This window comes from Musa acuminata, chromosome BXJ3-9, assembly GCF_036884655.1.
Source record: "Musa acuminata AAA Group cultivar baxijiao chromosome BXJ3-9, Cavendish_Baxijiao_AAA, whole genome shotgun sequence".
In the NCBI taxonomy this organism is placed as follows: domain Eukaryota; kingdom Viridiplantae; phylum Streptophyta; class Magnoliopsida; order Zingiberales; family Musaceae; genus Musa; species Musa acuminata.
Genome location: NC_088357.1, coordinates 11,568,156 through 11,594,257, shown reverse-complemented (window position 1 = coordinate 11,594,257; position 26,102 = coordinate 11,568,156). Strand labels below are relative to the sequence as shown.

The 26,102-nt window shown below is 39.4% G+C and overlaps 2 protein-coding genes across 6 annotated transcripts; both read left to right on the top strand.

Annotated features, from left to right (window-relative positions):
- The first annotated feature begins 638 nt into the window (after window positions 1–638).
- LOC103973901 (ankyrin repeat domain-containing protein 2A) lies at window positions 639–10,287 on the top strand. Of its 2 annotated transcripts, none has more exons than XM_009388574.3 (6): window positions 639–1,198; window positions 5,278–5,365; window positions 8,912–8,976; window positions 9,613–9,681; window positions 9,786–9,835; window positions 9,949–10,287. In XM_009388574.3, exons 1-6 carry the CDS (start codon window positions 1,118–1,120, stop codon window positions 10,058–10,060), a joined length of 465 nt encoding a protein of 154 aa, XP_009386849.1. In that variant the 5' UTR covers window positions 639–1,117; the 3' UTR covers window positions 10,061–10,287. The 2 variants fall into 2 exon arrangements, with proteins under 2 accessions (XP_009386849.1, XP_009386848.1); XM_009388573.3 differs by having other exon boundaries at window positions 745–1,198; window positions 9,595–9,681.
- A 2,741-nt stretch (window positions 10,288–13,028) lies between these two features.
- On the top strand, window positions 13,029–26,057 carry LOC135650192 (uncharacterized). Of its 4 annotated transcripts, none has more exons than XM_065169403.1 (7): window positions 13,031–13,285; window positions 13,393–13,536; window positions 21,045–21,135; window positions 24,682–24,746; window positions 25,365–25,451; window positions 25,556–25,605; window positions 25,719–26,057. In XM_065169403.1, exons 1-7 carry the CDS (start codon window positions 13,082–13,084, stop codon window positions 25,828–25,830), a joined length of 753 nt encoding a protein of 250 aa, XP_065025475.1. In that variant the 5' UTR covers window positions 13,031–13,081; the 3' UTR covers window positions 25,831–26,057. The 4 variants fall into 4 exon arrangements, with proteins under 4 accessions (XP_065025478.1, XP_065025475.1, XP_065025476.1 ...); XM_065169404.1 differs by having other exon boundaries at window positions 13,032–13,285; window positions 21,048–21,135; XM_065169405.1 differs by having other exon boundaries at window positions 13,038–13,285; window positions 25,383–25,451.
- The last annotated feature ends 45 nt before the right edge of the window (window positions 26,058–26,102 follow it).

The following is a 26,102-nucleotide window of genomic DNA, read 5'->3' as shown; positions in this document are numbered from 1 at the left end:
AACCTTTACGTCGTGATCGAGGAGTCAGTACGACTTGGTCTGATCCCGGATGTACAAGATCACCCACACGTAGACTTGGGGTAGCAGAAGTGTGAGTCGAGTCGGGTTGAGCTATGAGTCTTGTTACTTACTTCTTCGTTGTCAGCCCCTACACATAGATCAAGGTTGGGAGGGAGATTTTTCGACTCAACCCCTCCGAAGCTTAAGTTAGCGTTTAGTGGAATAAGACTGAGTTGAATGCGCGAAAATCCTCCCCCTCTGAGGGTTAACTTTTATACATGTAAGGATGAGTTGACCGTACAAGATCAATTAATTATGGCTTATTTCTCAAGCAATTGGTTTAAGCTTCTTTACGAGTATCGATCAATCTGCATGGATCAACGTCACATGACGTTGCCCGAAGTTTTCCGGGATAATTGTATCGTGATAATGTTGTTTGTACGAAGGGGGTGATGAGCGACTGCTCATCACGTATATGCTGCGTATCATATCGGACTTAAAGTTTCACGTATGTATCATTGTATCTGTTTTGTTTAGGTCCACGTGGATAATATCGAAATGTGGCCTTTCAGATATAATAAAAAGGTTTTCTTCCTAATAAAATATTTTATGAAAGATAGACAAACAAAAGGAATGGGATCCCTTTGATCTTTCCTGATGATCACCCGAACGGCTCTCTCCTTCTCTTATGGCTAACCGTAAGCTTCTTTATATAGTAAAAATATTTATTTACCCCTAATTAAAATTAGGGTATCGTCGTTGCACGGCCTTGGAATCCGTGGCTCTCGCCGCCTCTCTTTAAAGCTCATTTAGATCTTTCTTTAATGCTGCTTTCCTGCGCCTTTCTTCCACTTCTATGCATTCTGGGGAGACCAGCTGGGCCTTCTGCGTCCTTCCTCTGCCCCGCCTTCGATATTCTGATCACAAGCATCCAAGGGAAGCTCGAAGTCCAACTCCGGCCCTCTTCTCTTCCGGTCATCGTATCATAGGTCACAGAGCAGTGAGCTTAGACCTGTTTTCTATATAATCCCTGTCGGTCGTCAGTGGATAGGTATATCAGCAGCAGCAGCCGCCTCGTTCCTGCCATCTGTTGTGCTGCGAGGGGAAGTGAGGTTTCATGGGCACGGCGACGGACACGCCCGCACAACAGTCAACCGCCGGCGAGGTGACGGCCGACCAAGTCCAGGCCTTGCTTGAGGTCACTTTTCCTCCACTCTCTGTTCTTAAACTTTGCTTTCATCTCTTCTTGCCATTTGAGGCGTTTCGTCGAACACATTGGATGCAATTTCTCTGTCATTATGTTTGTTACGATTTTCACCTTTTTGTGTATTTAGGGCAGTAATTTTCATCTTGTAACCTGACTTCGGTGTCGATTATTGTTTCTAGGGTATCTTTTTGTGGTTTAGTTGATAAGGGATCTCTATGTCATAAGGAATGAAGTTAACTTGGACAGTGTGGATCGTGATGTATGTGAATGGCCTTTAAGAGAGTTCAAACCATCAAAGGGTTTTTTGTTTCTTTTGGTCTGATTGTCATATGAAATAAAAAAAAGAAGAGTATGTTCATGACACAAGTATGGTAAAACTCTACCAGAGATCAGGTTACAGTGATCAAGCTGTTGTCTGAACAGTGCATCTCACATGCTTTTGTCATCCACATGATGCATATATTGCTAAAATCACGCTTGTTCATTTAGAAAATGAAGCTGATGACTAGTAAGAATAACTGAAGATCTTTTTGTGGGTAGGTCATATGTGAATGCATTTTAGTTCGAGTAAATTACATACAAAATTGACATAAGCATAATTTACTATGTACTTGAAGGAACTTGTGACTATTAATTAACTGCAGCAATAAAACCAGAGTAACAGGCTTCATATCAACGAAAATAAATCACTGATGAGCATTATAAGATACATAAAGGAAAAGCAAAAACAGCAGGTGAATTTATTAAAAGAGTTGGTCATTTCAATCGATGAGTAATTTGGATGGGTAGTGCAAAAATCTTAGTTTTAAAAATCAAGTAAGAATAAGCAATAGCAGGCTTAATGCCAAATCTGAACTGTTGAATCGTTCCTGAGTTTGCTCAATTGAACTCTAGTTTGTTGAATACCCATCTCATTTACTTCTGGCCAATACATTAATATCCTCTTCGCAAGCAAAATTGCCTATTTTGATTTATCCCTATCCAGTTATGGTTTCATATTGATATCATTTTGATTTTTTCTTAGTCAATAGTTTATGATGTACTATTTCTGTCCTCAAATATAGGAAAATTGCCATTGGAAACAATTTATATATTAGTTCTTTTATTTTCTTCTATTTACTTAAAAATTAATCACTTCTCATAATCTGTTCACTGTGCACTAACTAATTGTCTATTCCAAATGGAGCCTAAACTTATCATTTGGCACATTGTATCTTTTCTTTTATGACATACTATCTTTTAGGTTGCAATGATCCTTTTGTCATTACATGCCATAAAATCTTTGTGAGAAAGAACTTGCTAAACACAAATTTTTGTTTTCTGCCTTTGCAATTTATGACTAGTATGGATCACAAAGGCACTCTCTTGACTTTCGAGGCTGCACTGGAGCCTGATCATATCTGTGGATTATTCCTTGGTGTTTGCAGTATAGAGATCAATCCATTTTATGATGACATGAAATTGTTGGTGGCACTCCTTTAAAGAGACATGTTGGACCAATTGATCACCAATATTTGTGGATTATCCCTTTGTGTTTAAAGTAGAAAGATCAATCAATTTTACGATGACATGAAACAGTTGGCACTCCTTTAAAGAGACATGGTGAACCAATTGATCACCTATTCTGGTGAAGCGCAATATGGAACCGACTCTAGTTCTGAAGGACGCCAAGCATGAAATAACTATGATTCACATTGTGAATTCACTAAATGCTTTAGTATATATCACATCATAGTAGACTGAGTAGTCCTGGCTATGACCTTAGGATTGATTCAGTTGCCATTTAATTGTCTCAACGTTCATATATTCTAGTGGCTTGATAATGGTGGGATTTTTTGGTCTCCAGTGGTCGTCTAAGGTTCAAGGCTTTAGATTAAATTTGCTGATTGCTAATAGCTTTTAGAAATGGAATCACCACCAGCTAGACTAGATTATTGAATTGGCATGTTGTATAACAATGGAATAAAAGTTTAGAAGAGTAAAAAAATCAAATAACACTAAAAAAATTAAGTAATGCACAATAGAACTGGAAAATTAAGGAACTTATAAAAGAAAAACATTTCTAGCTAAAAGATACTATAAACTTAGTCAAGATCACAACCCATAGTGATTAAGAATTGTCTACGGTGATCAGTATGGATTTATTGGGATTTGAGCATCTAGGTCAAATGAACTAAGAACCAGTTATTACAGTTTAGTTTCATTTGTTTAGAATTGCCCGGATAAATTAATCTGTGCCATTTTTCATTGTAGTCTTTCTGACTTGGGTCCATGCTGAACAGTTTGAAACCTTAGATCAGATAACTGTAATAAATTAGGATATTCAGATTGAGGTTTTTAATCTCATGCTATACCAATGTACCGAGCTTTGCACGGTACGGTATGGTACGATACGACATATCGAGTGGTACGCCAGGGCGTATTGAGCGGTACGCCTAAAATGAGCATAAAACTCTCCTTTTTGGGCTTTGAGGAGTAGCCTTGTGTAAGGCTCGCAATTTCGGTTCATACTGAAACGTCCTTCCGTTAATATTGAATTGTCTACAAAAAAAATATTTGAATTGTTAGATTATTTTGTATACAACTTAAATTTTAAGATTCAAATGAATTAAGTAATCACATGTGTAGATATACATATCTCTTATTAAAAAGTTCCTCTTAATCCTTCCAAATTAGCCTCTTAAATTTGATTCAATTCACAATTCGTTGCTTTATTGAGTTTATAAGAGTGAAAATGTAAGAATAAGAGAGAGAACACGAGAAAAAAATGAGTTTGAGAGAGTTAAGAGAGTGTGAGAGTGAAATAGAGGGGAGGAAAGAGATTAAAACCCCTTAAGGAGGCCTCCAACAGTCAAATTGACCGTTGGAACATTGTTACCGATCGTTACCACTCGGTTCAGGTCGGTAATGGTCGAAATCAACCAATACAGGTTGGTAATGGTTGAATTTCAACAGTTACTGCCCGGTACAGTCCTGTATCGCCCGATACGAGGCCAAATGCCTGATACCACCTGGTAGCAGGCAGGCCGTGTGCCGGTCTGTTGGTGGACCGGTATGTACCGCTCGTACTGGATGGTACGATACTGTATTGCAAACATTGATTCAGATAATAACATGATACCTTGATTGCAACTTCTTATGATTGCACAAAAGGCCAAAAATTAGCGGACACATGAATGGTTAGTGTCAATCTAATTTGGTTTTAGTTATGAGAGGTTTCATGTTTTAGACATAGGGTCTAAGCTAAGCATACACAATAAAATCTATAAAAGGTCAAATCCTCTCTGACGCATGATTGGATAGGGTAGATCTTATGTGGTTTTAGTTATGAGAGGTTCGATGGTTTAGACAGAGGGTCTAAACTAAACTTGCATGATATAGAATCTGTGTAATACAATGATTTAAAAAGCGCTAGGCGCCAAGGTCCAAAAACGTCCGAGGCGCTAGGTGCTCGCCCGAAGCGCCCGGTGCCTGGGCTCGGGCGAGCCCCCAGGCGGCACCTCTTTGAAGCGCGCCACCTGGAAATGAAGCGAGGCGCTCGGGCCTCGCCTCGCCTCGCCCGAGCGCCTAGGTGAGCGCCCGAGTGCTTATTGAAATCACTGGTGTAATATAACAAAAAATCTCATGTAAGCATTTGGGCATATAAACATTTGATAGCTCAAAATCTTTATGCTTTCATCTTATGTTTAGTTAGTCATTGCATATTAACAACAATTATCTCACAACAAACAATCTGGTACTGTTTGATATTAACTTTTCAGACTTTTAACTCTGTCATGGCTGTTTTCTTGATAAATATATATTGCGTCATAAGATCTTTTGTTAAAACAATTCAAATTGAAGATACTAACCATGTGCTTAATATGGAACTATGTATTCTTGCCGTCATTTTGTTTTTTGAAGTTGTATAGCTCTTATCTTTCTCACCTTAAAGATATATATACTTTTGTTCTAATCGTCGTCAGCACTTTGTTGAGTTTATTAGTAAGTTACTTTCTTTTTGCGGAAGATGGCACTTTGTTTCTGCTGCAGAAGATAATTAACAGAGCATTTTTTTTTTATTGTAGCAGGCTGCTAGATATGATGACTTGGAAGATTTGGTAAGCATACTTTCGGTGGGCATTTCTCCTAATTCCAGAGATTCTCAAGGAAGAACAGGTGTGATCTTTAATTCAAGTTTAAAATGTTTTTGATTGGTTAATATGAAAAGTGTTGACTTTACCTTTCTGTTTATACTTTTGTGATTGATGGTAACGACGGTCTTAGTTCATTTTCTTTATCCATAACTAGTAGGAGTTGAAGATTATGTTCATGAACATAAAAGTTGTTTGATATAAATTTCTATGTTACAAAATGTAAATATACCTATTGGCATATTTCAAAGAGACTTAGTAACCAAAAGTTCTCTCTGTGGGTTAGAGAACCAATTATACACAGGTGCCCGAGGGGTTGGTTGCTTTCTAGGATGAGTCTGCAGGAAAGACTAAAAGGCTCCTCATTGAACATGTATCCAGTTCTTGTAGGTTTACTCTCGAAACCTCGACATAGCACAACACTTGATCTGTGATACTGGAGCCATCAAACAGCTCTTTTATTTATTAAGATGGATCCTACAAGTTTATTGTGTGCCTTGCTTCCTTTAAAGATCTACCAGTAGCATCCAATGTTCAATTTTTGTGGCAAAAAAGTCGAGGAACCAGTGTGTAAGCTTGATTCATTTATTTGTAGATTTGTAGAGTATTAAATATGTTTGGCCTTCTTTGCTATATCACTTCTGTTCAATTGCCATAATCTTGGATTGTAAAATTATCTTGGTATAATCAAATGGGTTGATCTTTTGAAGTGGATCCTACTCAATATGATAAATGAAATGTGAAAGGATTAAGAAAAGAAGGTAATTTTGGTTAAATTCCTTCTGTACCTAAGCACATTGAGGTGCAGTACAACCTGAAGACAGATTGTCCTTAAACTGCAAAACTCTAACTACAGCTCTCATGCAATGTTCCTTATGTTAGCTGTTTATTTTTACTTTTGAATTTAAGCCAACTTCATTTACTAATTAAACAGTCAAACAACTATAAAGTATTATTTTGCCTCTAAAAGGCCAACATTTTATAAGAATCTAAAGAATAGTTGTATAAGAATTCGAATCACATAAAGTTGTTTTAAACAATCATATAATTAAATTCTACATTTTCTCATCAAATATTAGTCAATCAACAACTTCGGTTGTAGTGTTCAAGTTGCTTGAATGTAATGAGTGTGGTTGGGAACACATTTGAAATATGTATTGAGGGCCTAATGCATATTTCAAATGTGAATTGATGTTTGGTAAATTTTTTTCAAATCACATTTGGTTTGGATACTGTATTGTAAATGCTCAAATGTGGATGCTACCTTAGGATAGCATTAGCATTTCTGTATTTGTGGAATGCTAATGTAATTCTTCAAATTTCCAAAGTACCCTGTGATATTATTTAAAATCAGAAAATTGTCAACATGATTTAATGACAAACGAACATGATTTGTCGTCTATAAGGTGAAACTTTATTTATTTATTTTCAAAAATTATTTTACATTATTCATATGATTATATTTTTTATGTATTATATGTTTCGTCATACAAATTTTTTTGTAAGATTACATACATTCATTTATTTATTTACTTATTAATTTAAATAAAAAATATGTATTCATTTTTGAATAGATATTAAAAACATTAAAAGGGTAAATTTGTTATATAATATTTAATAGACTTTTGAAATACAATTTTACCAAACAACACTTATGCTAATTCACATTTAAAATACAGTTTTCATCTATTGTTTATCAAACACTCAAAGCATTTTACAACTGTAGATTCACTCCGAATGCATATTAAAAATGTAAATATGTTGCCAAACATAGACAATGTTCTTCACATGTGTATGTATATTTACATGTTATCCATATGTTGAAGATAGTATGAAGATCTTAGTTTTCTCAGGTTGAAGTTTTCTTGGGGATTATTTTGTGAAGCACTTGTCTAGTGTTGGCTAGATTTTTGCCCCCATAAATTCTACATATATGACTGTATTTTCCATATACCTAGAATTGCAAATTATACACTTCTCAGCCTCATTCTAATCAATACTCGAGGTAAGAACAATGCTGAAAAGGAATGAAGGATTATGAGGCTTATGTTTAGTGGTAGAGTACATCACTGGCAATAGCTTTTAGTTAATACTTCATAGCTCATGTCCAGTGGAGCATCTTAATAGTAATATGTGATAAACAGAGTTGTGATGGAAGTTATGAGAACCGGGTTCTCAGATGAGCACCATGTCAATAACAAGAGAGATCAGTGGTGAGAGGTGGTAGATGTGGGGACTCATACCAGGTGAGAGTAGATGGGTCATTACATTACTTCACTTGAAATGAAGAAAAATGTGTCTTTTGGGAAGAAAAAATGAAATGAGACCTGTAAACAAAACTGAAAATAGACCATCTGTAAGTGGTTGCATCTTGCAAAATCATGATAGACATACACAAGTATGACTACATTAATATATTTGCGAACATGAAGTTCAAAAGTTATGCTATACAAATGTTCCCAACCTAAAAATTCTCAAAACATCTAAATTTTTATCAGAGCTTACATATAAAAGGAAAATAGTTAAATCTGAAAGAGATTGATTTAGTGTCACAATATCTGTTGCTTGTAGGCATTGAGTTGGTATCCAAGCTTGCACCGTGCATCACCTGTACTGATGCTCTAAGGCTTCCTAGAATTTTGAGACCAAGTGCATCATTTGTGCTGCTATATCTTTGGGCTTTGTTTATGACATCAATAATGAATAGATGATCATAATGAAAGGATATTCCACAATGGTTGTGTTTTCTACCTGTTGTGTGCTATTCTGCTTTAGCTTTTTGTAATTAGTCTTATTGACTCTTTGGTTCATCCTAAGAGAAATTATGCCACTAGTTGCCATGGTTTAGTTGGGATTCTCTTATCCTCCTGGTTGGTTCGAGCTAAGTCAGACGACTTCTTTGTTTCTCCTCACTGGCTTTTTGGTTGCAGTAATATTTCTTGAGCAACTCTTATGGGTATTTCCTGCTTCAAAGTTTGCCTATTTAGATCTGCAATGATTAATCAGTTTTGTACATAGAGGCTATAGTCTCATCATGAAGCTCTGCTAATCTGCTAGTCCAATCTGCTGAAACTGGATTATGTCTGACTTCTCTCTACAAAACTTTAATATGTTAGATTATGTCGTAAAATTTTGTTACAGATACATTGAATCTAACTTGATTTCTGATTGGTTTGTTAATTGTGGGAGTGGCATAAGTTTGGATAGGGCCCATTTAAAATGGAAAATCTCATGTATTTTTCTCCTATTTCTCTGCAGGCCCTCTAAAATTGAACCATTGTTCTTCTATGACACATATTTTAGTCCTTTTCTGAACATAGACCATGGATGACTATAAAATTTTTCGGTGATTAGTTAAAAATGATGTGTACCTTTTGTCAAGATCCTCACTCCTAATTTTTCACTATTGTGAGAGTCATGGTTCTGGTTTTCCTAATATTTGACTTCCATCATTGTATATGGCATCTTCAATATTTTGTTTCATTGCTATGAAAATCAAACTTCTTGTCTTGGTACTGTTCTGCTTGATGTTCTCCTGGAGTAACTTTGTTTCTCTAAAATGAATTTTCAGCTCTTCATATGGCCGCTGCTAATGGGCATCTTGAAATTGTCGAATATCTTATTCAGAACGGAGCAGTGAGTAGTAGTATCCGAAATTTCTGATTACGAATTACCATAACTAATAAACTTGTCACTACTAATGTTGACTGCTGTCTTTATTTATTTTAAAAAGTAATCTTTATCTTTTTGAGTAGTATGTTAATATTCAGCAGCTACGAGTTCTCTGTTTTTTTTTTAATTTCATTTCTTCAATTAAATTATGAGTCCCAATCATCTTTTTTCATTCTATTAAAAATCTCTAGTAAAAAATTCATCATTTTGCTTATTACTGAAGATGATGCATGAATGCCTTATCACGTAGTTGTGAGAGCTTATTAGCATTATTTGGATATCACATTGTGGGAGCTTATTTGGATAGTAAATGCGAGAGCTTATTTCGATATCACGTTTTCTTAGTCACTATGTTTGAACTATGAAGGTTTTGGCTCAATTAGCATTATTAGAGTTTGCTATTGCTGTCACTTACCATGTTTGATTAGATCTAGGATGAATAAACTATTGGTCAATTACAATCTGTCAAGTATTTAACATTAAGTTTACACACAAACATGGGCACCAATTTGTTCAGAATTGTAATGCCTATTTCTTTTGGAGCTTGATGGCATGCTTCTTTCTTTTTTCTTTTTTAATGAGGATGCCTCCATGAAGCAGGATTTGAATGCTTTGAACTCTGAAAAGAATTCACCACTTCATTGGGCTTGCCTCAATGGACACATAGAGGTAAGGGATTCCTATTTGGTGATTATTGATCTTTCTAGTTTATTATTGTTGACCACTGATCAATAACATTTTGTAAATGAAACCAAAAAAAAAAACCCCACCAGGTAGTCAAACTTTTGATCCAGGGGGGAGCTAGCGTAAGTTTGCTAAACAGGTAAATTTAGTGCCACCTTCTAGAAATACATTCTTTTATAGAGAGATTGACCTGGAATCTACTTTGGTTCTTTCACAATGTTGCTTTTGCTTGCTTCCATGGCCGTTTGGCAGCCATGAGAGGACTCCAATGGATGAAGCTGTGAGCAGAGGAAAGATGGATGTGATCAATGCAATCAATATGACGGTAGCCCAACTCGAACTTGATGATGTTAATATATCTTAGCACACGAGCTATACTACAAAAACTTCCTAAAACTAGTTTCATAATGCAAGAAACTAGTTGCTTGCACGAGTCAGGAGTTTCTTCTTATGACAAATGCATCATGTGAATGATCTTTATCTTGTTTCGCCTCACTATTAAACGAGTTAATATGTTTCATTATAAAATCTTTGATGTGATTGATAAGCATGAATTATCAAGACATTGAGTTCAAGCGAACCTTGATCTGACCCACTGGGCTTTGAGGTGTGTGTGATGCATTCTCCCGCAGGAACTTTTATGCTCTAGATAATGGTAGCCATGCTTCTTGGATCCACTTATCTCACATATTGTTGCTGGTCTGGCAGGCTTTTGATTGAGAAGAACACTCACGGTATAACAAGTCAGAAATTTCAATCAGAAGCGTCTTTGGCAGAAGAGGTAAGCCAGGGTGAGATATATATATATATATATATATATATATATATATATATATATATATATATATATATATATATCAGTAATATGCATCACTCTTAAGCAAATAATTTGCATGAATAAAGCCAATGAACAACACTAGAAACTTGGTTTTGGTCATCAACTTGTGTGGAACACTGCTAAATCAATTTAACGGGAGGATTCTTAGTCTAAAGGGAGCGAATATTTTTGGTTTGTATCATGTGTGTAAACTTTTAGATAATTTAATTATAATGTATAGTGGAAGATGCTAGGGACCCCACCACGTATTCTTTCATGACGATTGGAAATATATTTTGTACCTACGATAGTAAGATATCTCCTTAGTATACGCCAAGGAAAATGACATTCGACAAAGAGAATGGCGTATCGATAGGAAATAGCAGTCTATAGTTTAACTAGTCAAAGTGCAATTTATGATGCAAATGGCAGCGCCTGATAGTGGCGTTGATTGTGATAGAAAATTAACTTGAAAGAATGGTTACTTAATTTTGTTGGATTACATGGAGCCATCCTGTCCCTTGAATTGACGTGTGGATGTCCTACATTTCTACCCATCGTCAATTTGAACGAAACTTCCTGATACCCAATGCATTACTAGCTTTTCAAACAATTTCAAGCATTAGTGATATAAGGAATTTTAAAAATTATTATATCATTTAACATGGAGCAACCAGGATTTGTCCATCGAACACGGCCTACGATCTTGTGATTTATGTTACTATTACTTCGAATTAACGCCTATATGTTCTAGGATGGTTTCCATGAAAAATCCCACATTTTGAGCCTTTTCCCAATAATGTCCACCTCACTTTTAATTTGTATATTACTATTTATAATCTCTTTTTATTATTTTATCTTAAAAACTATATACATGACGCACGACTCAACTGATCTCACGTTAACATCATGCAAGATCCTGATAAACTTTTGGAAAGGGACTAAATTTAACCAATCCACTAAAACTGATGCCACTTGGTCACGACGTCTAGGAAGCAACTCCAGCCAACTCTATAAAGTCCCGCCAGAGCCTTTCTCCGGCTTGCAGTTCCCACCTCCACCAGCCTCCGCCGACTGCAGGAGATGTCACAGCCGAATGAGCCACCGACCGACGAGGAACTCAAGGTGGCTGCCATTCTGTGTGACCTCTCCAACGATTCCCGCAGCAACTTATCCCTCCTCGCCGGCATGCCTAGCTGGAGCACCAAGAAGCCCCGCACACTTTGTCATAAATCGCCTAGCAACTTATCCTTCCTCGCTGGCATACCTTCCTGGGGCACCAAGAAGACCCGCACTCGTCGTCACAAACCGCCTACTCACTCTCCCTCCCCCTCCTACTCTTTAAGTTAACCATCCGACGGCCGACGAGGGGAGGAGGAGATGACTTCGGCGCCGCGCTCCCCCAGCCCCCTGACTACATGATCACTAACTAGTGACTACATAAGCAGAAACTACATGGCCGTATAAGTTTCTGAATACTTTTAATCAATTCCTGCTCATGTAGCCATTGACGTCATAATCGTTCTCGTTCTGCTTGTTCCTCTGCTTCTCTCTCCCTGAAAAATCATCGTTGCCACAAACGCAAAGTCATAAGCTAAGCAATCAGTAAAACAAAGTTTCTTTTCAGCTGCTGAAAGAAAAAAAACACAGCAAATTCAACTACACATATATAACATTCCTATCAGGGCAGAAAGCTTGTCTCAACAGTTGGCTCCTTCCCAAGTTTCCCATAGCCAAACTTCTTTCCACGTCTTCACAGTGCAACGTGTAATAATCACATGAATGCCTAATTAAATAAAGATAAAATCTATCCTTGTGAAAAGAGAAGTAAAAGGAAGAACACCACGATAACATGAAGTCCCACCCGATCACAGACGAAGGTAGATTGTCAGAAAGAAATATACATGTCAAATGAACAACCCAATTGTAAGCATAGTGAATCATAACCTGCCATTATCAAATTTTTATTAGTTGTCTGTATATAACATGCTTGATGCTAAATGCACAAATCTATATGACACAGTGAGAAACGCTTCAAATAACCCAGTTATATTCAATCTCAAGTATCCTGATGGAGTGTCAAAAGAAGAATGAAACAATGTTGCTAATAACAGAGTAATCAAAAGTAAAAGAGAAAGTAAAACCCTAATTGCAGGATCCCAAATTCACATTCTTGAGCCCCACTCACATCGAAGCTGTTTGATTGAACACTAAACATCACGATAGTTCAGATCCGGTTATAGACATCTGAATCGAAGTACCCAATCAACTAACGCTCATTGCTGAACTACCAGGAAAGGCTTAAATCTGGAATTTGCCCAATCAATTTTACAGTTCATGCATGCAATGCATTCGTGTACATGATGTACTTTACCCAATCAATTTTATAGTTCTGGCCAATTCATGCATTCGATGCATGCATGTACCTGCTGGAATGCCAAGTCGACACGCAGCGTAACGTTTGAACATGGAAGAGGAAAGCTTTATTACGGGTCGCTCCAGAACCGTCCATTCTGTCCCGCTTCTCAATCTCGTCCGTCGCGCGCGTCTTGATCAGGTCAGCAAGAGATGCGAAGTCTGTGCGTCGGACGCCATCGGTTCCTGCTAAGAACGCCCGCTTCCCTCCTCCCCATCCTCCGCAGGAGATCTAGACCCAGCCGCGCAGCTGCAGTGATGGTGACGCTGGTGGCGACCACTGCCGACCCGGCCTCCGTCGGTTCCGTCTCTGCCTTCCTCGCCATGCCCGGATGGAACCCCGGCCCTTCCGTCGCCGTCAGTTCCCCTCCCATTGATCGCCAATTCCTCTTTCTTCACCTTGTTCTTTTCGATTCGTGCATGCACGGTGTCTCTTGATTTGACTCTTCTTGCCGAAAACGTAGGCCGGGATGGAGCGTTTCGCGAACGGGGCGGTGCGCCTGCTGAAACACCACCGGGGCATCGTCGAGGAGGACGACCTGGACCGCCGCTGGGAGGTGGCCACCGGCGAGCACGTCCACCTGTCTAGTAATATTAGAACTAGACAGGTAATATTAGAAAGAAATGTAACCAGGTATGTAGGGTATGTAGCTCTGGCACCTCCGATGTATAAATCCACCTGTCTTAACTCCTCTCGCGCTCTATACCTCTTGGGATTATTGTCGAACCTTCGTCCTCCCCACAAATAAGCTTGCTGGCTTCTTTGCCCGCTTGTTCTCGTCACTGGATCTTTTTTTTCCTTCCCAGAAATCAGTAATAGCGGTTAGGCACTAATCATGACTAAAGCAAATATCAGTAGTAAATAATCATGACGCACGGGACGGGGAGTTCCTCGTCCACACAGGAGGCCAAGGTGCTAATTAATAGTGGTTAGGCACTAATCTTGTAATTTCCAAGTGCTTGGTTTTGCCCATGTACCCAGTTGAAGTTCGAGTCATGGAAGGGATGAGTGGTGGCTGGGGCTGCAGCTGAAAAGAAAATATGGATCAACAACGCTCCTACCGGCTTGCTGTATGCCCATAAAAGATCTGCCACAATGGTGGAAGTATGACGTCTTTTAGTTTGACCAAAGCCCGAAACATTGAGAGGGTAGACTGGAATCACATAGGAGCTGTCAAGGATGTATGCTTGGGAAATTAGTAGATTGCTATAACCAAAATGTAGCCATGGTTATATGTTAAGCCTTTGTATCCCAGAGATTAATAGACTGCAATCACATATGTTCCGAGAGACAGCTAGCAATCTGAAAGTGTTTTTCTTATCCTGTCCAGTAAGTGTTTGCTCGATGTTGCTTGAATAATATGTTCCAGATGTTTGTGATTCGTAAATAAAAAAAATTAAGTAATGCACAATAGAACTGGAAAATTAAGGAACTTATAAAAGAAAAACATTTCTAGCTAAAAGATACTATAAACTTAGTCAAGATCACAACCCATAGTGATTAAGAATTGTCTACGGTGATCAGTATGGATTTATTGGGATTTGAGCATCTAGGTCAAATGAACTAAGAACCAGTTATTACAGTTTAGTTTCATTTGTTTATAATTGCCCGGATAAATTAATCTGTGCCATTTTTCATTGTAGTCTTTCTGACTTGGGTCCATGCTGAACAGTTTGAAACCTTAGATCAGATAACTGTAATAAATTAGGATATTCAGATCGAGGTTTTTAATCTCATGCTATACCAATGTACCGAGCTTTGCACGGTACGGTATGGTACGATACGGCATATCGAGTGGTACGCCAGGGCGTATTGAGCGGTACGCCTAAAATGAGCATAAAACTCTCCTTTTTGGGCTTTGAGGAGTAGCCTTGTGTAAGGCTCGCAATTTCGGTTCATACTGAAACGTCCTTCCGTTAATATTGAATTGTCTACAAAAAAAATATTTGAATTGTTAGATTATTTTGTATACAACTTAAATTTTAAGATTCAAATGAATTAAGTAATCACATGTGTAGATATACATATCTCTTATTAAAAAGTTCCTCTTAATCCTTCCAAATTAGCCTCTTAAATTTGATTCAATTCACAATTCGTTGCTTTATTGAGTTTATAAGAGTGAAAATGTAAGAATAAGAGAGAGAACGCGAGAAAAAAATGAGTTTGAGAGAGTTAAGAGAGTGTGAGAGTGAAATAGATTGAAATAGAGGGGAGGAAAGAGATTAAAACCCCTTAAGGAGGCCTCCAACAGTCAAATTGACCGTTGGAACATTGTTACCGATCTGTCACGGACTTAGCTGGTTTTGCCTAAGTCGTGCGGCACCCTTGCGTGTCCGTCCGCAAAGGTCAGCCTCCCCCGAAACCTCCCCACGGTCCCTTAGGACCTACAAAAGAGAAAACGGGTTAGAACGAGCGCCTCGCTCGGGATTCACAAGCAAACAATCCAGGAAACACTTCATTGACAATGCAAATTACAGACAGGCTTAACAAGCTCCGAACAGTTGCACAACAAAGGGGTAAAATGGTCCATTACAGACCGAAGATCTCTCACGCGTGTCCACATGACACAACCTTTATTTACAAGCCTACAAGGGGACTCTTAGCCTTCGGCAGTCCCTCTACATGCTGTTCAGAGCACGAACAAACCAAAAGACACGGACATACATAAGCATTACATCAAACATCCTGTTTCAAAGTTTGTCCGTGACATTCTCCCCCACTTATTCCTTCGACGTCCTCGTCGAAGCCTTTGTCAACACTGCAACTGCTTGCCTTTGCTGATTCTTCGATCTTCTGCTCCAGGTGCAATGCGCCTCTTGGCTCCCAACTGCTCTTCGCTGTTGTTTTTGAGTAGTCGAACCTTTGATCCGCCATGCTGCTTCAACTCACCAATGACTCTGACTCTGGTGTGGGGTTGGTTGAGTTGTGTTGATCCTTATTGGTTCCTGCGGATCCTCCAAATGAAGGAAAAGACCATCCTTACTGCGCCAGTCTCTCAAAATTCCACATGCTGCTTGAACTGGGTGGATGCTTGTTGGAGCTTTAACGAGCATCCTCTCGCAAACTTCTGAAGTTTTGGGTCCTTCCTCCACAAAATTTGTCCATTGACTCTTCTTTCGTTTAGTTGTCACCTCCAAGTAGGTTCGCATCACTTCCGCTTTCGATTGACATTTCGTTGGGAAATGAAGCGGACAATCTACTCTCAGTAGCACTGATCACCGTTGGTGAGGATTTGACAACTATTATCTTCCATTATCTTCGAAGGGTCTTTGAACCTGTGCAGAGCTCCTCTGCTGGATAGATAAGAGAATAGGGGTACTCGGTTTCGCCCATTCTCTTAATGGTTGAGAAGGCAAGAGTTACTTGACTTCGCCCGCCTCCTCGAGGTTGTACTTCATGCATCGAGCTGGTTACTGGTCTTCGCCTGCTCTTTGCTCACACTTCTGAAGCACTTGAAGTGTTTGCACTCCTTACATTGAGTTAGTTACTGTGATTCGCCTTCTCAATGCCATCGAACTTCTGGAATGCCGGAAGTTTTCACCCCAACTTGGAGTAATTCACTGATAGATTTGGTCGCCTCTGGGATTGTACTGTCTTCTCCATCAACCCTGCCGCCTACTCCACTGAGTAGCAAAGGTACAGCACCGCGTACTGCCTGCTTCGTTCCTTGGTCGTGCACTCTTGCATGACCCGAAGTCCTTCACTTTCGGCTGTCTTGATGAGAAGCACGTTGACACCGGTCTTACGAAGTTCCTTGGCCTCCGCCCTTCAGCCTTGTCTCAGTACATGAAGTTTGCCTCTGCGTACTCCACCTCCTCGGCCCCTTTCACGACCAAGCGCTCTCCTCCATGAGAGCAAGGGATCAATGACTTTCACGGAAGTCCCGCCTCTGCGGTACCATGGCGCTGTCATGCCCATGGCCCTACTATCCGTCGCTTCGCCTCTGCATCCCTTTTCTTCACGATCAGTAGAAATGTCTCTGTGGCACTCCTCCGAGTCCACCTCCATTCTAACTGACGCTTGATTTTGGGTAGCTAAGTCCCTCTGGACTCGTCGTCGCTTCCTCGCCCTTTTCGACCCCCTACTTCAACACCTCTGTGTTCTCCAAGCAGATCTCCTTGGTCGACGGAAAGACAGACTACAACTCCCATGCACGGCCTCTGCCATCATGTTGTAGAGTTTGCACCGATTCTGTTCTCCTTAGCTTCCTTGGTAGCAACGTCCGCTTACTCGACCTTGTCCTCTGACTTGTCGGGCTCCCTTAAGCGAATAAAGCTCTGGAGCAGTCCAACTCTCCAGCTGCTTCGATCATACCTCCGCATGATCAAGTCCCTCACGGGACTTGCTGGTCCTTGCATTCGAACTTCTCCCTTGGTGGAACACAGCCCCCATATGCTGATGACCAAGGCTTTCACCCGATGCAAGATTCGATGCACGCACGGAAGACCCGCCTCTGCGGTACCATGACCTTCACTCCTTGAATCCATAGCGCTTCTTACCGTCGTGTTGTTCACCGAAGTGGAGCTTCCAGTAGCTCCCGATCATATCTCCATATGATCCAGTCCCTCACGGGTTCGTGTCTATCGCATTGCCGCGAACTATTCCACCACGATCCGCTGCACCATGTCGCCTCCTGGTGATATCTCCATTGCATTCTGATCCTTGTGGGGTGAACTCGAATTGTGAACCCTCCATGTGTGGCCTCTGCCAATACATCGCAGGGTCTCCTCCACTTTCGACTTTGTTCGCTCCTTTGGCAATCGACCTTCATCCACCCACTCTTGGGTCACACCTAGATGAAGCACCGCTCTAGGACAGTCCGTCGCCTAGTAGCTCCCGAAGTCCACCGACTTCGCTGCAGTTAGTGCACCATTGTCTGGATCCTGGGCCTCTGCCCCTACCAGCACAATCTCCGCTGTGCACCGCTCTAGGACAGTCCGTCGCCTAGTAGCTCCCGAAGTCCACCGACTTCGCTGCAATTGGTGTACCATTGTCTGGATCCTGGGCCTCTGCCCCTACCAGCACAATCTCCGCTGCGCACCGCTCCCTTCAAGCAACTTCATAGCAACACTGTGGCATATTCTTCAAGAGTACCCGCCTCTGCGTCCTCTTGCCCCGTGCCAAGGCCTTCTGAACTGAACTTCGCCTCCGCAAGTTGAGTCGCCTTGGTTCCTCCGTCAAATGCTTCTCCGAGATAAGGTGCATGTGCCCAGAAGCTCCCTTCGTCTTTGGCACCATGCTGGATGAGTCCGCTCCATCAGAAAGAAAGACCCATGGAACAACATGATCCTGCTCTTGCCTCTACAAGAGTTCATGTCCTTGACCTCTGTCCAAGGAAAGCTGTGCGCCTCCGCTCCATGTTCCATCTTCTATGCCGGCTCACTTCATACGGCTTGGGTACTTCGCCAAGTTACACCCAAGTTGCTCCGCTCCTCGTTTCTGCATTGAGTTGATAGTGGTCCTCGCGCCCACCATTCCACGGGTCAGCCCTCCCTTGAGTCCGATCTCCATATCGACTCCCAGTGTGCCTTCATTTCTGTTGCTTTTGGTCGCTCCCCCACTTGATCTCGCAATGCATCCACCAATGCATTCTCTCAAGCGAGATCATGCGACGACTCCTCGCCGCTCGCTCAGTCCGTTGAGCTTCATGAAGTGTTATTTGTTGAGGTACTCCTCCTCAACATGTGCGGTCCGTTGCACATGATTCTCCCTCTGGAGTGCCGGGATTTATCCCTCCTGGATATCTATCCCGTTGGAGCAACATTTCTCTTCGATTCGGAGACCACCATCCCCTTGGACTACTCCAATTTGCTGAACAAACTGCGCATTGTTCTGCCTCTGCAAATGCACTTGCTAGATTGCGACTCCACGTCAATACAGCCCCCACTGCGCCCCTCAAGGCCTAGCAACATGCTGAACTTGCTGCACACTTCAGCCTCCTATGGATGTATCCTTCGCATGCCGAAGAGAAAGTTTCACTGCTCCATGGCGCCGAGTTCCGGTCGCTTTGGGATGGCCACGAACAGTCCGTCGTCCGCATACAAGCCCTTGCATGAGTACCAAATTCTTTGAGTTAGCAATTCCCCTCACCTCTGTGAGCTTTGCACAACTCTTTCGGTCGCCGAACAACTCATTCCACCTTACATGGTCTCAACCTTTTGCCAAGCGCTTTGCTTGCTTTGAGCACCATCAAGTGTTGTTGTCAACGTTGAGCCGTAACTCAAACTCAGCCATCCCAACCTTTGTGTGCTTCAAATTCCTCTCAGCTCGTTTGTCCTCGTGGTGCCTCTTGCGCAAAGGGTTGGCCATTCCTCTGAATGCCACTCTCAGATGCCCGCTCCTCTGAGCGACTCCTTTCCCTACATCTCCATGTCCGTTTTACCCAAAACGGTCGCGCATGCTTGCTGCCCTCAACGCAGCCCCGCAAGGTCCCCCACGTTTGCATGCCAAGTGTTTCTATGAGTGCTTGTCCCGCTCTGATACCAACTGTCACGGACTTAGCTGGTTTTGCCTAAGTCGTGCGGCACCCTTGCGTGTCCGTCCGCAAAGGTCAGCCTCCCCCGAAACCTCCCCACGGTCCCTTAGGACCTACAAAAGAGAAAACGGGTTAGAATGAGCGCCTCGCTCGGGATTCACAAGCAAACAATCCAGGAAACACTTCATTGACAATGCAAATTACAGACAGGCTTAACAAGCACCGAACAGTTGCACAACAAAGGGGTAAAATGGTCCATTACAGACCGAAGATCTCTCACGCGTGTCCACATGACACAACCTTTATTTACAAGCCTACAAGGGGACTCTTAGCCTTCGGCAGTCCCTCTACATGCTGTTCAGAGCACGAACAAACCAAAAGACACGGACATGCATAAGCATTATATCAAACATCCTGTTTCAAAGTTTGTCCGTGACAGATCGTTACCACTCGGTTCAGGTCGGTAATGGTCGAAATCAACCAGTACAGGTTGGTAATGGTTGAATTTCAACAGTTACTGCCCGGTACAGTCCTGTATCGCCCGATACGAGGCCAAATGCCTGATACCACCTGGTAGCAGGCAGGCCGTGTGCCGGTCTGTTGGTGGACCGGTATGTACCGCTCGTACTGGATGGTACGATACTGTATTGCAAACATTGATTCAGATAATAACATGATACCTTGATTGCAACTTCTTATGATTGCACAAAAGGCCAAAAATTAGCGGACACATGAATGGTTAGTGTCAATCTAATTTGGTTTTAGTTATGAGAGGTTTCATGTTTTAGACATAGGGTCTAAACTAAGCATACACAATAAAATCTATAAAAGGTCAAATCCTCTCTGACGCATGATTGGATAGGGTAGATCTTATGTGGTTTTAGTTATGAGAGGTTCGATGGTTTAGACAGAGGGTCTAAACTAAACTTGCATGATATAGAATCTGTGTAATACAATGATTTAAAAAGCGCTAGGCGCCAAGGTCCAAAAACGTCCGAGGCGCTAGGTGCTCGTCCGAGGCGCTAGGTGCTCGCCCGAAGCGCCCAGTGCCTGGGCTCGGGCGAGCCCCCAGGCTCTTTGAAGCGCGCCACCTGGAAATGAAGCGAGGCGCTCGGGCCTCGCCTCGCCTCGCCCGAGCGCCTAGGTGAGCGCTCGAGTGCTTATTGAAATCACTGGTGTAATATAACAAAAAATCTCATGTAAGCATTTGGGCATATAAACATTTGATAGCTCAAAATCTTTATGCTTTCATCTTATGTTTAGTTAGTCATTGCATATTAACAACAATTATCTCACAACAAACAATCTGGTACTGTTTGATATTAACTTTTCAGACTTTTAACTCTGTCATGGCTGTTTTCTTGATAAATATATATTGCGTCATAAGATCTTTTGTTAAAACAATTCAAATTGAAGATACTAACCATGTGCTTAATATGGAACTATGTATTCTTGCCGTCATTTTGTTTTTTGAAGTTGTATAGCTCTTATCTTTCTCACCTTAAAGATATATATACTTTTGTTCTAATCGTCGTCAGCACTTTGTTGAGTTTATTAGTAAGTTACTTTCTTTTTGCGGAAGATGGCACTTTGTTTCTGCTGCAGAAGATAATTAACAGAGCATTTTTTTTTTATTGTAGCAGGCTGCTAGATATGATGACTTGGAAGATTTGGTAAGCATACTTTCGGTGGGCATTTCTCCTAATTCCAGAGATTCTCAAGGAAGAACAGGTGTGATCTTTAATTCAAGTTTAAAATGTTTTTGATTGGTTAATATGAAAAGTGTTGACTTTACCTTTCTGTTTATACTTTTGTGATTGATGGTAACGACGGTCTTAGTTCATTTTCTTTATCCATAACTAGTAGGAGTTGAAGATTATGTTCATGAACATAAAAGTTGTTTGATATAAATTTCTATGTTACAAAATGTAAATATACCTATTGGCATATTTCAAAGAGACTTAGTAACCAAAAGTTCTCTCTGTGGGTTAGAGAACCAATTATACACAGGTGCCCGAGGGGTTGGTTGCTTTCTAGGATGAGTCTGCAGGAAAGACTAAAAGGCTCCTCATTGAACATGTATCCAGTTCTTGTAGGTTTACTCTCGAAACCTCGACATAGCACAACACTTGATCTGTGATACTGGAACCATCAAACAGCTCTTTTATTTATTAAGATGGATCCTACAAGTTTATTGTGTGCCTTGCTTCCTTTAAAGATCTACCAGTAGCATCCAATGTTCAATTTTTGTGGCAAAAAAGTCGAGGAACCAGTGTGTAAGCTTGATTCATTTATTTGTAGATTTGTAGAGTATTAAATATGTTTGGCCTTCTTTGCTATATCACTTCTGTTCAATTGCCATAATCTTGGATTGTAAAATTATCTTGGTATAATCAAATGGGTTGATCTTTTGAAGTGGATCCTACTCAATATGATAAATGAAATGTGAAAGGATTAAGAAAAGAAGGTAATTTTGGTTAAATTCCTTCTGTACCTAAGCACATTGAGGTGCAGTACAACCTGAAGACAGATTGTCCTTAAACTGCAAAACTCTAACTACAGCTCTCATGCAATGTTCCTTATGTTAGCTGTTTATTTTTACTTTTGAATTTAAGCCAACTTCATTTACTAATTAAACAGTCAAACAACTATAAAGTATTATTTTGCCTCTAAAAGGCCAACATTTTATAAGAATCTAAAGAATAGTTGTATAAGAATTCGAATCACATAAAGTTGTTTTAAACAATCATATAATTAAATTCTACATTTTCTCATCAAATATTAGTCAATCAACAACTTCGGTTGTAGTGTTCAAGTTGCTTGAATGTAATGAGTGTGGTTGGGAACACATTTGAAATATGTATTGAGGGCCTAATGCATATTTCAAATGTGAATTGATGTTTGGTAAATTTTTTTCAAATCACATTTGGTTTGGATACTGTATTGTAAATGCTCAAATGTGGATGCTACCTTAGGATAGCATTAGCATTTCTGTATTTGTGGAATGCTAATGTAATTCTTCAAATTTCCAAAGTACCCTGTGATATTATTTAAAATCAGAAAATTGTCAACATGATTTAATGACAAACGAACATGATTTGTCGTCTATAAGGTGAAACTTTATTTATTTATTTTCAAAAATTATTTTACATTATTCATATGATTATATTTTTTATGTATTATATGTTTCGTCATACAAATTTTTTTGTAAGATTACATACATTCATTTATTTATTTACTTATTAATTTAAATAAAAAATATGTATTCATTTTTGAATAGATATTAAAAACATTAAAAGGGTAAATTTGTTATATAATATTTAATAGACTTTTGAAATACAATTTTACCAAACAACACTTATGCTAATTCACATTTAAAATACAGTTTTCATCTATTGTTTATCAAACACTCAAAGCATTTTACAACTGTAGATTCACTCCGAATGCATATTAAAAATGTAAATATGTTGCCAAACATAGACAATGTTCTTCACATGTGTATGTATATTTACATGTTATCCATATGTTGAAGATAGTATGAAGATCTTAGTTTTCTCAGGTTGAAGTTTTCTTGGGGATTATTTTGTGAAGCACTTGTCTAGTGTTGGCTAGATTTTTGCCCCCATAAATTCTACATATATGACTGTATTTTCCATATACCTAGAATTGCAAATTATACACTTCTCAGCCTCATTCTAATCAATACTCGAGGTAAGAACAATGCTGAAAAGGAATGAAGGATTATGAGGCTTATGTTTAGTGGTAGAGTACATCACTGGCAATAGCTTTTAGTTAATACTTCATAGCTCATGTCCAGTGGAGCATCTTAATAGTAATATGTGATAAACAGAGTTGTGATGGAAGTTATGAGAACCGGGTTCTCAGATGAGCACCATGTCAATAACAAGAGAGATCAGTGGTGAGAGGTGGTAGATGTGGGGACTCATACCAGGTGAGAGTAGATGGGTCATTACATTACTTCACTTGAAATGAAGAAAAATGTGTCTTTTGGGAAGAAAAAATGAAATGAGACCTGTAAACAAAACTGAAAATAGACCATCTGTAAGTGGTTGCATCTTGCAAAATCATGATAGACATACACAAGTATGACTACATTAATATATTTGCGAACATGAAGTTCAAAAGTTATGCTATACAAATGTTCCCAACCTAAAAATTCTCAAAACATCTAAATTTTTATCAGAGCTTACATATAAAAGGAAAATAGTTAAATCTGAAAGAGATTGATTTAGTGTCACAATATCTGTTGCTTGTAGGCATTGAGTTGGTATCCAAGCTTGCACCGTGCATCACCTGTACTGATGCTCTAAGGCTTCCTAGAATTTTGAGACCAAGTGCATCATTTGTGCTGCTATATCTTTGGGCTTTGTTTATGACATCAATAATGAATAGATGATCATAATGAAAGGATATTCCACAATGGTTGTGTTTTCTACCTGTTGTGTGCTATTCTGCTTTAGCTTTTTGTAATTAGTCTTATTGACTCTTTGGTTCATCCTAAGAGAAATTATGCCACTAGTTGCCATGGTTTAGTTGGGATTCTCTTATCCTCCTGGTTGGTTCGAGCTAAGTCAGACGACTTCTTTGTTTCTCCTCACTGGCTTTTTGGTTGCAGTAATATTTCTTGAGCAACTCTTATGGGTATTTCCTGCTTCAAAGTTTGCCTATTTAGATCTGCAATGATTAATCAGTTTTGTACATAGAGGCTATAGTCTCATCATGAAGCTCTGCTAATCTGCTAGTCCAATCTGCTGAAACTGGATTATGTCTGACTTCTCTCTACAAAACTTTAATATGTTAGATTATGTCGTAAAATTTTGTTACAGATACATTGAATCTAACTTGATTTCTGATTGGTTTGTTAATTGTGGGAGTGGCATAAGTTTGGATAGGGCCCATTTAAAATGGAAAATCTCATGTATTTTTCTCCTATTTCTCTGCAGGCCCTCTAAAATTGAACCATTGTTCTTCTATGACACATATTTTAGTCCTTTTCTGAACATAGACCATGGATGACTATAAAATTTTTCGGTGATTAGTTAAAAATGATGTGTACCTTTTGTCAAGATCCTCACTCCTAATTTTTCACTATTGTGAGAGTCATGGTTCTGGTTTTCCTAATATTTGACTTCCATCATTGTATATGGCATCTTCAATATTTTGTTTCATTGCTATGAAAATCAAACTTCTTGTCTTGGTACTGTTCTGCTTGATGTTCTCCTGGAGTAACTTTGTTTCTCTAAAATGAATTTTCAGCTCTTCATATGGCCGCTGCTAATGGGCATCTTGAAATTGTCGAATATCTTATTCAGAACGGAGCAGTGAGTAGTAGTATCCGAAATTTCTGATTACGAATTACCATAACTAATAAACTTGTCACTACTAATGTTGACTGCTGTCTTTATTTATTTTAAAAAGTAATCTTTATCTTTTTGAGTAGTATGTTAATATTCAGCAGCTACGAGTTCTCTGTTTTTTTTTAAATTTCATTTCTTCAATTAAATTATGAGTCCCAATCATCTTTTTTCATTCTATTAAAAATCTCTAGTAAAAAATTCATCATTTTGCTTATTACTGAAGATGATGCATGAATGCCTTATCACGTAGTTGTGAGAGCTTATTAGCATTATTTGGATATCACATTGTGGGAGCTTATTTGGATAGTAAATGCGAGAGCTTATTTCGATATCACGTTTTCTTAGTCACTATGTTTGAACTATGAAGGTTTTGGCTCAATTAGCATTATTAGAGTTTGCTATTGCTGTCACTTACCATGTTTGATTAGATCTAGGATGAATAAACTATTGGTCAATTACAATCTGTCAAGTATTTAACATTAAGTTTACACACAAACATGGGCACCAATTTGTTCAGAATTGTAATGCCTATTTCTTTTGGAGCTTGATGGCATGCTTCTTTCTTTTTTCTTTTTTAATGAGGATGCCTCCATGAAGCAGGATTTGAATGCTTTGAACTCTGAAAAGAATTCACCACTTCATTGGGCTTGCCTCAATGGACACATAGAGGTAAGGGATTCCTATTTGGTGATTATTGATCTTTCTAGTTTATTATTGTTGACCACTGATCAATAACATTTTGTAAATGAAACCAAAAAAAAAAACCCCACCAGGTAGTCAAACTTTTGATCCAGGGGGGAGCTAGCGTAAGTTTGCTAAACAGGTAAATTTAGTGCCACCTTCTAGAAATACATTCTTTTATAGAGAGATTGACCTGGAATCTACTTTGGTTCTTTCACAATGTTGCTTTTGCTTGCTTCCATGGCCGTTTGGCAGCCATGAGAGGACTCCAATGGATGAAGCTGTGAGCAGAGGAAAGATGGATGTGATCAATGCAATCAATATGACGGTAGCCCAACTCGAACTTGATGATGTTAATATATCTTAGCACACGAGCTATACTACAAAAACTTCCTAAAACTAGTTTCATAATGCAAGAAACTAGTTGCTTGCACGAGTCAGGAGTTTCTTCTTATGACAAATGCATCATGTGAATGATCTTTATCTTGTTTCGCCTCACTATTAAACGAGTTAATATGTTTCATTATAAAATCTTTGATGTGATTGATAAGCATGAATTATCAAGACATTGAGTTCAAGCGAACCTTGATCTGACCCACTGGGCTTTGAGGTGTGTGTGATGCATTCTCCCGCAGGAAC